The sequence below is a fragment of the Trichoplusia ni genome, chromosome 1 (genome assembly GCF_003590095.1).
Source record: "Trichoplusia ni isolate ovarian cell line Hi5 chromosome 1, tn1, whole genome shotgun sequence".
NCBI lineage: Eukaryota > Metazoa > Arthropoda > Insecta > Lepidoptera > Noctuidae > Trichoplusia > Trichoplusia ni.
This window is the reverse complement of record NC_039478.1, coordinates 13,079,558-13,091,131: the sequence shown is the minus strand read 5'-3', so window position 1 is coordinate 13,091,131 and position 11,574 is coordinate 13,079,558. Positions and strand designations below refer to the sequence as shown.

General features: G+C 40.8%; 3 protein-coding genes across 3 annotated transcripts; 1 reads left to right on the top strand and 2 right to left on the bottom strand.

Annotated features, from left to right (window-relative positions):
• Window positions 1–84: 84 nt before the first annotated feature.
• On the bottom strand, window positions 85–2,029 carry LOC113495571 (small nuclear ribonucleoprotein Sm D3). Its single transcript, XM_026874344.1, has 2 exons — window positions 1,591–2,029; window positions 85–524 (listed from the first exon to the last, which is right to left on the bottom strand). The coding sequence occupies exons 1-2, from the start codon at window positions 1,898–1,900 to the stop codon at window positions 442–444; spliced, it is 393 nt and encodes a 130-aa protein (XP_026730145.1). The 5' UTR covers window positions 1,901–2,029; the 3' UTR covers window positions 85–441.
• A 500-nt stretch (window positions 2,030–2,529) lies between these two features.
• LOC113495557 (GDNF-inducible zinc finger protein 1-like) lies at window positions 2,530–5,348 on the top strand. The gene is made up of 7 exons (XM_026874318.1): window positions 2,530–2,982; window positions 3,183–3,310; window positions 3,431–3,638; window positions 3,721–4,130; window positions 4,238–4,372; window positions 4,529–4,610; window positions 4,675–5,348. Exons 1-7 carry the CDS (start codon window positions 2,827–2,829, stop codon window positions 4,789–4,791), a joined length of 1,236 nt encoding a protein of 411 aa, XP_026730119.1. The 5' UTR covers window positions 2,530–2,826; the 3' UTR covers window positions 4,792–5,348.
• Window positions 5,349–5,386: 38 nt separating this feature from the next.
• Window positions 5,387–7,631, bottom strand: LOC113495564 (alpha-ketoglutarate-dependent dioxygenase alkB homolog 7, mitochondrial). Its single transcript, XM_026874332.1, has 4 exons — window positions 7,419–7,631; window positions 6,372–6,559; window positions 6,118–6,291; window positions 5,387–6,038 (listed from the first exon to the last, which is right to left on the bottom strand). The coding sequence occupies exons 1-4, from the start codon at window positions 7,528–7,530 to the stop codon at window positions 5,754–5,756; spliced, it is 759 nt and encodes a 252-aa protein (XP_026730133.1). The 5' UTR covers window positions 7,531–7,631; the 3' UTR covers window positions 5,387–5,753.
• Between the last annotated feature and the right edge of the window lie 3,943 nt (window positions 7,632–11,574).

Genomic DNA, 11,574 nt, shown 5'->3' with positions numbered 1-11,574 from the left:
AACAACTGATGACACAATATTGATGCAGGATCTAATATATGTAATATTAAGTTAATTTCTCAGTAAATACATAATCCAAACGAATTTTATTTGAAAATCTTTATTGTGTATCATATACTGCAATCAATCACAATTCTCAACTTGACACAAACTGTACAACATGACTTGCCCACATAAGGCAGGTGAATCAGTCTTACACACCAAGTCACACCCTGACACCTTATTTGGTACCAATAGTAAGTATTCCACAGCATATATACATTGATAAACTAGAAATGTTGAGTTGAAATACTTGTCAAGATAATGCAAACATAGCTTGCAATTTATTTGTATTATTATTTAGGACTTAAATAAAACTTACTATACCTACTTAAGATATAATTATACTTAGACACAAAATATCACTGTTGTGTGGTTATACAGAGATGCTGTTGAGTAGGTCTAGCGTCGCGAGGGCCCTGACCCGCCCTGCCAGCCGCCGCGATGCCCTCCGCCGCGACCGCCCGCCCGGCCCCGCCCAGCAGCTGAAACACATTACACTTTTAATGAGTATCATCAATGAACAGTGATTACATAAATAGTAACAAATAAAAAAGAGATTGATAACCAAGGCTACCCATGGGGATGACCTAGACGCCCTGAATAGATGCTACTAATAGGACATTTGAATTGAGTAACCTTGTTAGAGGCACATATGGAGGAATCCACAGTCATATTCGCAGTCACATACCAAATATGTGAAGTTACAATTTTACTAAGAAAATGTCTTAATCATGTGATCTTTAATTTACAATAGGCGTAGTACACATAAGTTGTTTAAATAAAAATAAGGATGGCCAAATACTAAGAAATTATATTCTAATTATTCTAGTATTGGCTGTCAATTGTATGCAACTTCATAAAAACTTTTCTTCTTTCTTTATATTATAGTGAGATCTACTATTTTCTTCTCATTCCCGCAAAGTGCCTTCTTGAGAACTTTATCAATAAGGTGATGGGGCATCTACTAGGGATCATTCATCTCCGCTCTATGAGAGAACGGACAAGAAAGAATCCAAAGTAGATGCAGAACCATTGCAAGTATGTGTGTAAAAATAAAAACAATCAGGCTATATGATACATTTTATATGGACCAGTGGTCAGTGGGTCATCTTAGGACCAGTTTCTTAGATTATCCAGAACACATAGAGACCTATTATCATTATCTAGGTAATAAAGAGAACTTGCATCACTAAATGATTTTACAGTATTTCTCTTTAGTTTAAGTACTATCAATATACATTTGTTTCGAAAAATAACTAAACATACTCAATGAAATAATCTGTCGCCAGCAAGGATATCCAAGTGATAGCATTTTTGAGTCAATGCGATGTCAGTATTGTGCATTTTGTGAGTTGAGTATTGTAAACTCACCGCGACGCAAGGATCTAGCAGCTAACATCATATTACAATCGGTTAAAATATTCATATGAGATCTGTTAATTAGCAACAAAACATTGTCAACTGTCACAATGAAATGATAAGGGGTATATTGTTTGTTTTTGAAATAAATCATTATAAAATTAGGTATATACTGATTTCAATACTAACCCTGTGCTCGTAATATCGCACTTTTGCCCCGTCCGGCAGTTGGCTTGTTCCCTTGACGTTTAAACATAGGAGCATTCTTTAGCATATCAGGTAATATAAGGAATCTGATCTTGGAACCTCTGATATAAACATTTTCCAACTGAGCGACGCGCCCGTCTCTGTACGTAACAGTAACCAGCGTCATTTGGCAATTCATGTTATCCTCGGCTTCTATCAGCTTGCCGCGGTACACTTCGCCGGTGTTTGTTTCGCAAGTTACTACATGACCTTCTGCTTCGTGAAGTACTTTAATAGGTACACCAATCGACATTTTAAAAAATTCTGTGTCTCACACACTTTAGAACAACAGGCAAGAAGCAAAGTAACACTGGATGAATCTGGATTGAAATTTACAAATATTTGAATGACTTGAATCTAACTATATAAACAAAATATCCACAGGACCACAGACTATAATACACAATATTAAACGTCAGTGTTGCTGTAGATAAATATCCAAAGATCCATCGTGCGTCCTTGACATAGACAATAGAAAATTCAAGACAGATATTTTAAATAAGAATAAAGTTTTATTCTTTGATTTAGGACGATACTACTTTTCATAATAGGATGAATTAATGGAAAATATTGGCCCATCCGTCTTGAACTCAATTTCGCTTTTAAACAAAAAAAAATATTACTTTACAATTGTTTATATTGTTTTACAATATTATAACTTAATTAGTGGTAGAGCCACTATGTGCTAGAATAATTTACAGTGTTGTTGTTATTGTTATTATTTTACTGATATTATTTTTTGTTGTATTAAAACTTAAAACTAATAAATACTTAAGTATAATTGTTAATTTGGAGAGGTTTATTTCAAAATAATAAGTGTATTTTTTCTTTCTTTATATTTGTATGCTGTAATGGCTAAACATGACTGTTACTTTTTTTTTCTTTTTAACCCCCTGCATGCACACATGTATGTATACTCATGTTTTATAAATAAAAATATCTTTTACCTTTTACTTTTCTTTTTGTCTCCTGTCAACTTTGGATTGTGTCAATTTATGTATGCATATTTTGTTGTCTTCTTGTCTTGTCAAAGTTGTCTAACTTGTGAGTTGTCGCTTGGAATGCTTGGACTAAAAAAACCACAAGAAACCGCTTAAAAAACGCTGTCTGTTTTTCTAACAGAATTCCACATAAGTTGTTGGAAAAGTAGTGTTGCCGATTAAAAACAATTCATACACAATGGCGACTGAAGTGATGAAAGTTGAGGTAGAGTTGGAGACGTGTTGTATTTGCGGCACCGGCGGTGAACTGCTATCGCCAGAAGAACATGATGCTGGTGCTCTACCAATGCAGGTGCCGCTGCGCACGATGCTGTTACACCTCAACTCCAATAAGGTAAAAGCAAGCCAGATCCACATAATGTTGACAAAATATAACCTAATTAATTGGGCGGGAACGTAAATAGGCATCGTCAAGAAATTAAAATCTATTATGTATAGTACTCGTATTATATATACTTCATGTTACTTTCTTCTAAATCGAGTCGAGTTATGAATGAAAAGTTCATAATGTTTACAAATAAGTGTCATCCATAGGTGGTACCAGAGGGACGGCTATGTAGTAGCTGTATCCGGCGTACCATGGAGTCCTATGAATTTAGCACTGCAATCTCTGCTAGAGGTGTTCCACCTCTGAGTGAAAAGATAAGGGCTCTGCGTAGAAGGTAAAGAACTTTTTTTACTATAATACAGAAGCTGGATGATTCATCTTGGTTGCTGTTTATCATTTTTTTAATCATGACGTTATGTGCATAAGAGACATTGATTTTGTTAATTGGTTGCAGATTGCATGAGTTGACACAGAAGATTGATGTCTTTATAGTAGTGGGTGGTGCTGGAGCAGGAGGTACTTATTCGGAGGAAGACATCATCATGGTGGAGCGTGACACCTTGGCGGCAGCTGCTGCAGCTGACGATGAGGACTTGGAGCGTGCTCGCAATGCTAGGGGAGACTCCGTGTATCAGTGCTCTGTGTGCCCGCAGTCTTTCCAAGTAATTATGTGTTTAATTTTAGGCTGACTTATATCACAACATATGAATTGGCAATGTCACGTAATGTGGGTGGTGTCGGCAGCGCGTGTCGGAGTACCGCGCGCACGCGCGCTCGCACCCGGCGGACGCGCTGCACTCGTGCTGGACGTGCGGCGCCATGTTCGCGTCGGGCGCGGCGCTGCGCGCGCACGCGGCGGGCGCGTGCGGCGCGGGCCCCGCGTGCGCGCTGTGCGGGCGCGGCGCGGCGGCGCGCCACGCGGCGGGCTGCCGGCCGCGCTGCCCCGCGTGCGGCGCGCTGCTGGCGTCGCGCCAGGCGCTGGCGGCGCACGCGGCGGCGGCGCACGGCAAGGCGGCGCGGCCCCCGCACGTGTGCGCGGCCTGCTTCCGCACGTGCGACACGCCCGAGCTGCTGAGCGCGCACCTGCTGCGCCACCGCCAGGCCAAGCAGTTCGTCTGCGGCTACGACGGCTGCATCCTGCGCTTCGCCACCAGGTGTGCGCCTCACGCTTTCGCTATTCGTTTGCTATGTATCGGTCCTACACGATTTCCACAATTTCATTCCGTTACTTAACTCTTTATTTCCATTTGTTACTTTCTAGAAATAACCTGATGTCTCACATCCGTAAGTGCCACTCGGGAGCAGTGGAGGTTGCCGCAGCGAACGACGCGAGCGCGGCCGAGCCTGAGCCCGAACCCGCCGCACCCGTCACCACCTGCGACACCTGCGGCCGCACGTTAGTACCTTATATTCATTTACAGTTCTTTAAACAATACAACTCAAATTAGTTACCTCTTCATAATCTTAAACATGGGCTGATTATATTCAACCCATGCTTACTAGAAACACGGAACATATTACTGAACAACTAAATGCATTGTATGGTCCGCAGGTTCGGGTCGGCGGCGGCTATGAAGCGTCACGCGCGCGTGCACCGCTCCACGCGCCACGCGCCGCAGCCGCTCGCCCTGCAGGTATGTGTGCGTGAGGGTGTGTCTGTCTGTGTGTGTGGGGCCCGTACTGACGCGCGTGTTGCAGGAGGAGGCCGCGGAGTGGGGCGACGATGCGGAGGGCGAGGTGGAGTACCTGGAGGTGGACGAGCTGGACGACGCCGACTACGCGCACGACGCCGAGCAAGACGCCGACATGAACTGAACTCCATCCTACTTCATACATATCATTCACGTGGATGTTAGGCTGGTTTCACAGGACCTCGGGAACCTCTGGGCTGACTGGAGTTCCCAGGAAGGAGACACGTGAAGCGCCAGAACATCATTGTGACGAGGGTTGTTCCAATTGCTATCCACTCCACGTTGATCCCGTACTCTACCCTTACACAGGACCGTGGATATATGGATCGGCTTCCATGGGCCGGATCGGGAGCTGTGAAATCAGCCTTATTCCACCAAGCATGAGTAGATAGAACTTCAAATTATTGACTTTAACAGACCTTTATCACATACATTACGACGATTTTGACTTAAGGGTTTTATTAACGATTATTTCACGATATGAGTATGAAAGCTTAGTGCCTGATTGAAATGAAGAGAATAAGGCTAATTTATTGAGAAGTGTTAAGAAAAGATAGCATTTAAAACTAAGACATTAAATACTTATGATACTTTTGTGAAATAGCTGTTTCATGTAAAATTATCTAAATTCATATTGATTTAAGATGTATCTTAGTCCATTATTATAAAATTGTGTTATAATACTGTGGTTTTAATTTATCTTGTTTTAAAAATAATTATTCCAACAACAATAATACTTTATTATAACAACTTTATATTACTAAAAGTCATGTAAAAATACCTGAATGTCAACTAACAATATCACAATGTTTTAAGTAGGAACACTAGCATGATCAAAATCATGAAAATTTGTGTTTGTGCATTTATAAATGTTCATCTAATATAAAAATTGGTTGTTACATAACCCTATAATATTACATAAAACAATGGTCGTCTAAGTCGCAAATTAAATAAGGGAATGGTTTTGACTAGTTTGTGGTCACAATACAAAAAACAGGAATACAGTAACATGGAAAATACTGCAGTGAAAGCGTAATCCGCACCTATCTCAAGATATCGCGCCATGTGGTCGTCGCTGGGCCGCCGTTAGACGCAGCCGTCCTTCCCGGGCGGGGGCGGCAGGTCGCGGCGCGGGCGGCTGCGGCAGATGACGGCCACGCGGCGCTGGCGCGGCAGCGGCTCCCCGCGCCAGCAGCTGGCGGCGCCGCCCAGCACCGCGTGCGTGAAGTCGTAGCGCGCCGCGCCGCGCATGACGTACAGCGCGCGCCGCGCCAGCAGCGCGTCCGCCGCCAGCGCGGGCCGCGCCGCGTGCTGCAGCCGCATCACCGCGCTCGACACCAGGCACAGCCCCGCGATCACGTCGCCGCAGAACTGACACGCGCGCCAACAATACATCAGTATTACAAACTCAATATATTAATGTGGAACAGTAAGAGATAAGAGAGATTACCCGCACGGCGTCGATGTGCGGCTTGATGTGTCCGGCGGCGGCGAGGTCCAGCACGTGCACGTGCGGCAGCGTCTCGCCGTCCGCGCCGAAGGCCAGGCCGCGTACTCGCGACAACACCACAGAATTCTCTTCCGTCCATTGACTGCGCTCGGTCTCGCGGTAGCCTTGGATCGCCTGCCACATATTATTTTAAGACTTCATAATTTGTATGACACTGCCATGATGTCAAACAATAAAAACATATTTCCACTCACATTATCCCAGTGATCAAACTCATATCTCATGCGCCTTAGCTGTGGCTCCAACTCATTTAACAAAGCGATTTCCTCCCGTTCTGTGATAAATTCTGGGTACACCTGCATATCCTGCAGGATGGTGGCCCGTAACTTTTCTTCTTCTGTTTCCTTCCATGTTGGACTAAACTGCAGGAGATTGGGGTCACCTGTAGTTAGAAATGATGATGAATCTTTAAGTCAGTCAGATTCAAACAACACTTTCAAAGATAAGGACAAAATCAAGCGCTCAGATTTAGGTTCTACAAATCAAACACAAAACCTTTTGTATGGAATTCTATTTTTATGGTCTTTCACAGCCACAGTTCCTAGAAACTTAGACAGACCTTGATGACTACATTTTATTGATTGTTATTGTATTGTGTTGTTATGTAGTTTCATTCAATTATTTGTATATATTTTCAGTCATGGATCACTTCATGTGAAGAGACCCAGTCCTTTTTAAAGGCATGCACGGGGACACAGATCCAACATGTAGAGGACTTGTTGAGAACTTTAATCTAAAATGTGATGGGGTATCACTCAATAATTATTAATATTTATTTTTCTGTTCCTTGTCAATTATTGCTTAAATATGTTTTGTTATCAACAGTGTAAACCCCAATTTACTTGTTATTTTTCTCTTAATTATTGCGTTATTTTACTAAATTTGATATTAGTTTTGATATTTAGCACCGTTCTTGCAAACATAAATAAAAATGCAACACTGTCTCCATAGTAGAGTCTGCAAGTATAACAGTGTGTCGTACATAAGTTAACTACGTCTGCAATGCAATGTAGATGTAATGTTTAGATGTGTGGTATTCGCCAAATTAATTTTCCATTACATAAACAACTACATAATAATCGCCGTAGGTACAAATTGATTTGTGTTGGATAAGTCTATAGCTATCTACGATATAAAAAGAACAATAGCAGTTTTACTTTGTGAGTTTCGACGGTACACCTCTTCATACGCATTTAGAAATACGACCACCGAGAAACTCCAAAGCAAAACAAAATCGTAACCTGTAATGGGTGCGACATCAGGATTCAGTAAACTGCTCAGTGACCGCTGGGCTGTCCTTATGCTTGACTTAAATTTACAGTTTTTCAATAAAGTTATCGTTAAAAAACGCATTTTCTTCCTGAGGAAAACTCAATAAAATGCAAATATTGTTTTTTCTCTTTGATTTTTCTAAATGACACTGACATCAAATGTCAGCCTACTGTCACTGTCATATATTTAGAACATTAGAACTCAAGAGTATCCTACAAATCAACTTGCAGAAAATTGTGTAGAAGTTTATAAGTGCTAAAAAGGTCTATCCAAAAATATATCAATTTACAGTTAATTACAGATTAAATGAAGAAAAATTATTTATACAAAACAGTTGCAAACTCTTACAAAGGTGTATTATCGCCAAATAAAAACTGCACTATTCTTCTTACATCAAATAATTATCATTCGTTATTACCTATACGTATTTGTTAAAACGGTGTATAATAAAACTGATTAAGCGTTTATAAATGTTCTCTATAAATGTTATATTGATCGTTTATTAGTCGTAGCGCCTTAATTTTGAGTAATAATACTTATTCGGGCCGACGAGTTCTACGCAGGCGGTTTAGGCGTTTTACTCAACAAAAATATATAATATACCTTTGTTATAAACTTAATAGAATAGATATTCTTTATGGTCGCATGTTAAAAATGTGATATTAGTTTTAACTTTTATTTTAATACTGCATAACTTACTTCACCTATCAGCAATCAGGCATGTTTCATAATTTGGACTATTGACAAATCTTTTAGCAACGCAAAACATCCCTGTCTTAGAAAAAGTACAACCAACGAGTGTTTCTGTTGTGTCTCTGTCTGAATGTTCCTGATTAACTTTGATAGGCGATTGTTATAGTTTCCCAACACAACAGCTTATTAACTCAGGGCCAACATTTAATTATCATTTTGTAAACACATCGTGCACAATGTTTCGTTAAGTGGTCAGTTACGACGCATTGACAATGGCTACGTCGTGTTGAGCCAACCATTGCAGTGCGCCAGCTCATTACGAGGCATCAGGCGAGCGATTACGCCGGCCGTACGTGCTCACTACACAGCAAGCTGTTGACCGACGCTCGGCGGGCGGTGCCACAAGGCCTGGTCAATGTCGCGACCCGGTTCCACTACATACACAATTAAAGCCGTGAATTAAATACTTTAGCAGATCGTTATCGAAGATGCTTGTCTTGTGGCGACATTGAGTGCGACCGCGCAGAACTCTACCACGTAACTCACTAATACATAATACTTCTAACACTAAATAAAAATAAATAAGAATTATAAATACTTTTATAATAACTATGTTTTCATTATCTGCAATTCCAAAGTACCAATCCTGCTGCAATACCCAAGTATGAGTAAAAAGTAGGTACAGAGAAACAAAAAAAAATATATTTTGTCTACTCATCAAAGTTTCTTTTAATTTTTAACCGTGGCTTACGCCATGCACGTCCGTTAAAAGTTCAAGGTCCTAACCTCAGTGGTTGAAGTTCAGTGAGGCATCAGTCATTAAAACTGCTAAACGAGGCTGATTAAAATTAACTTTCTTATCAATCTGGGGATAACTCCAGAACAAACATAGAAAACAACAAAACTCCTAAGAAACCACTAAGTAGTTTCATTTCAAACATAGAAAACAGTAAAACCGTTTGAGTGTCAAATACTTCTCTCTCTTCTCTCCTCTACATTGATCTTGGTCTATGGCTGACAGAAGCCCGTTTCATGCGAAAGAGTCGAGTTTGTCCCTCCATCTCTTACAACAGAGAAGATACAACCGTGAGGTCTCCTCTTGTCTTAACTCCTAGCTTACGCGATCAATGTGGCTAGGCAAGAAACTTGTAATACACAATCCCCTATTTACTTACATAATTTCGTGTTTTGAAAAATCAAATCATATCGTTTATTACAATCCAAAATGTAATAGTATTATTGTGAGTACCTAGATGGTTTCTTGTTACGTACCGTAGATGCAATATACCGGTATGAGGATAATAAATACGCGTGTCATCTGATGTCATCTATGATATATTATTGAGTAACAGGACTACATGAAACTAATACTCTTTATATCAAAAGTGATCGCTAAGTACAAGAGAACATAATATAGGTTTTGTAGATAAGTACTATTACAAGCTGTTATATTTATCAACTGCAAGAAATCAATGGCAACTACAGATTATATCTACAGGTATTTCCCGGTACCTAAATAATACAAAGGCTTAATATTACGGATGCTCTTATCACTCCTAATAAGTAATCCCTTTGTAATTATGGCTCAGGAAGTAGCTAAGTATCTAAGTACTAATTATATTTACAGTACAAATATATAGATTGCCTACAAACTGGCAATCTATGTATTTATTATAGTGCCCTTATAACGTTAGTGTTCATATCGGAGGTTTAATGGAATCCGCACACGTGGAAAACAGGAACAGCAACTGTTTCCACTACTAGATTGTATGTTATATCTTAGAATTACAATAAAATATGTCTTTGTTGAATTACCGTCTTCCCTACTTCATACAGATATGCTTAAACCAGACACAACCGCGTTTCATGTTCCTAGTGAGAGACTCTAGTGATGTAGGTGTAGTGCTCAGTGTGCGTGCACATAATGCTAGTGTTGTGGCGGCGCACGCGCAGTGCGGGGCGGAGCTGTGCCGCGCTGTGCACATCCGCCGCGCGACACGCGTCGCCGCGCACTCTGCACAAATACCTCGCTTTAGGAGCACAGGTAGGATACCACTATGTTTACCCTAATAAAGTGTTGGTAAGTGCGTGTCAAGTGCTTAAGAGAATTGAGAATTCTCTATTCAGATTTCTACAGAGCGCGCCGCCTGCTGGCTGACACACATACGGCTCCCGACATCTCCGACCACTCTTACTGCGTTTAGTCAGTAATGCTATACAGAACGTTGTGGTGGACTGCCGCAAAAACTTGTAGACTCGCATTAGTCGCCTGAACCGGAACCGAAACCCCAGAGAAACAACAAGGATTTGTGGAACTGAGCTGAAACTATTTGGACATACGATATTACTAATTGTACAATTTTAAACACATATTAATCTAATCCTCTTATATTTGTTAAGATTATACTTTATTATCCTCGATGAGCAATAGATGGCGCTGCACGCTCACAACACTTTCTGCAAGTTCAAACATTAATAGTTGTGAACGTTCGTTACCTAATGCAGTTTACAAATAAATTAATATGTGTTAGCTTTATGTGCATAATGAAAAGATACTGTATAATTTATATGTTAATTAATACGTATCAGGTATCTCCGTGAATGTATGAACTGTGAAGTAATGTCTGCATATTTGCAGCGCGGTGAGATAACTCTAGAAATTAGTGATGAACTCAAGTGATAGGCGGTTACGAGATATGTCGTGAGTCGTGGTTGAACAACACGAAATGTTTAGAGTCGTTCATGTGGGAGAAGCTTCTATATGTATATTCGTAACGCGAGGAACAGAAAATTCTTAAGTAATACTTCTTTAAATAATTAATTTATTTTATAAATGCAGAGACGGTAATCTAATTGTCCATTGTTATAAATAGTCACTTTTACCGAATCTTAGTCAGAATACTCCACACTTGTCTTTTGTTTGTTTGTGACGTAACAGTAAGTGGTGAGCAGGCGACATGCTGCCGGGATGTTACGTGGTGGCGTCCTGCCGCGCCTGCGCATGCGCGTGACTTCCGAGCCGCGCCGGTGCCCCTCGTCAGGGCTGCCGCGCGCGGCCTTCACGCAAGGCTAATTTATTAAACAAACAATAAAAGTTTGACTTTGAATTGGTGCTTGATGATAACTTGTCGTCTGAGTCGCACTAACACTTGTTGGCTCTGCTATAGACAGTCGTGGAGCGGACTCCACGACTGTCTATAGCAGAGCCGCATGCCATGGCAACAGCGGGACGAAACGAAACTGCTGCCTCGGATCGCTGCAGCGGACTACAGGTCTGATAGTTTCCCTAACTAATTTGCGTGCACATTGTTGCTGTTGAATGCAATAGAATATTTCTGCGATTAGATCTTAACATTCACTTACATTACATATTTCTGGCATCAGTTCCATAATCTTATCGCAGAAAATTGTTCCTTTCTATACATGAAAGCA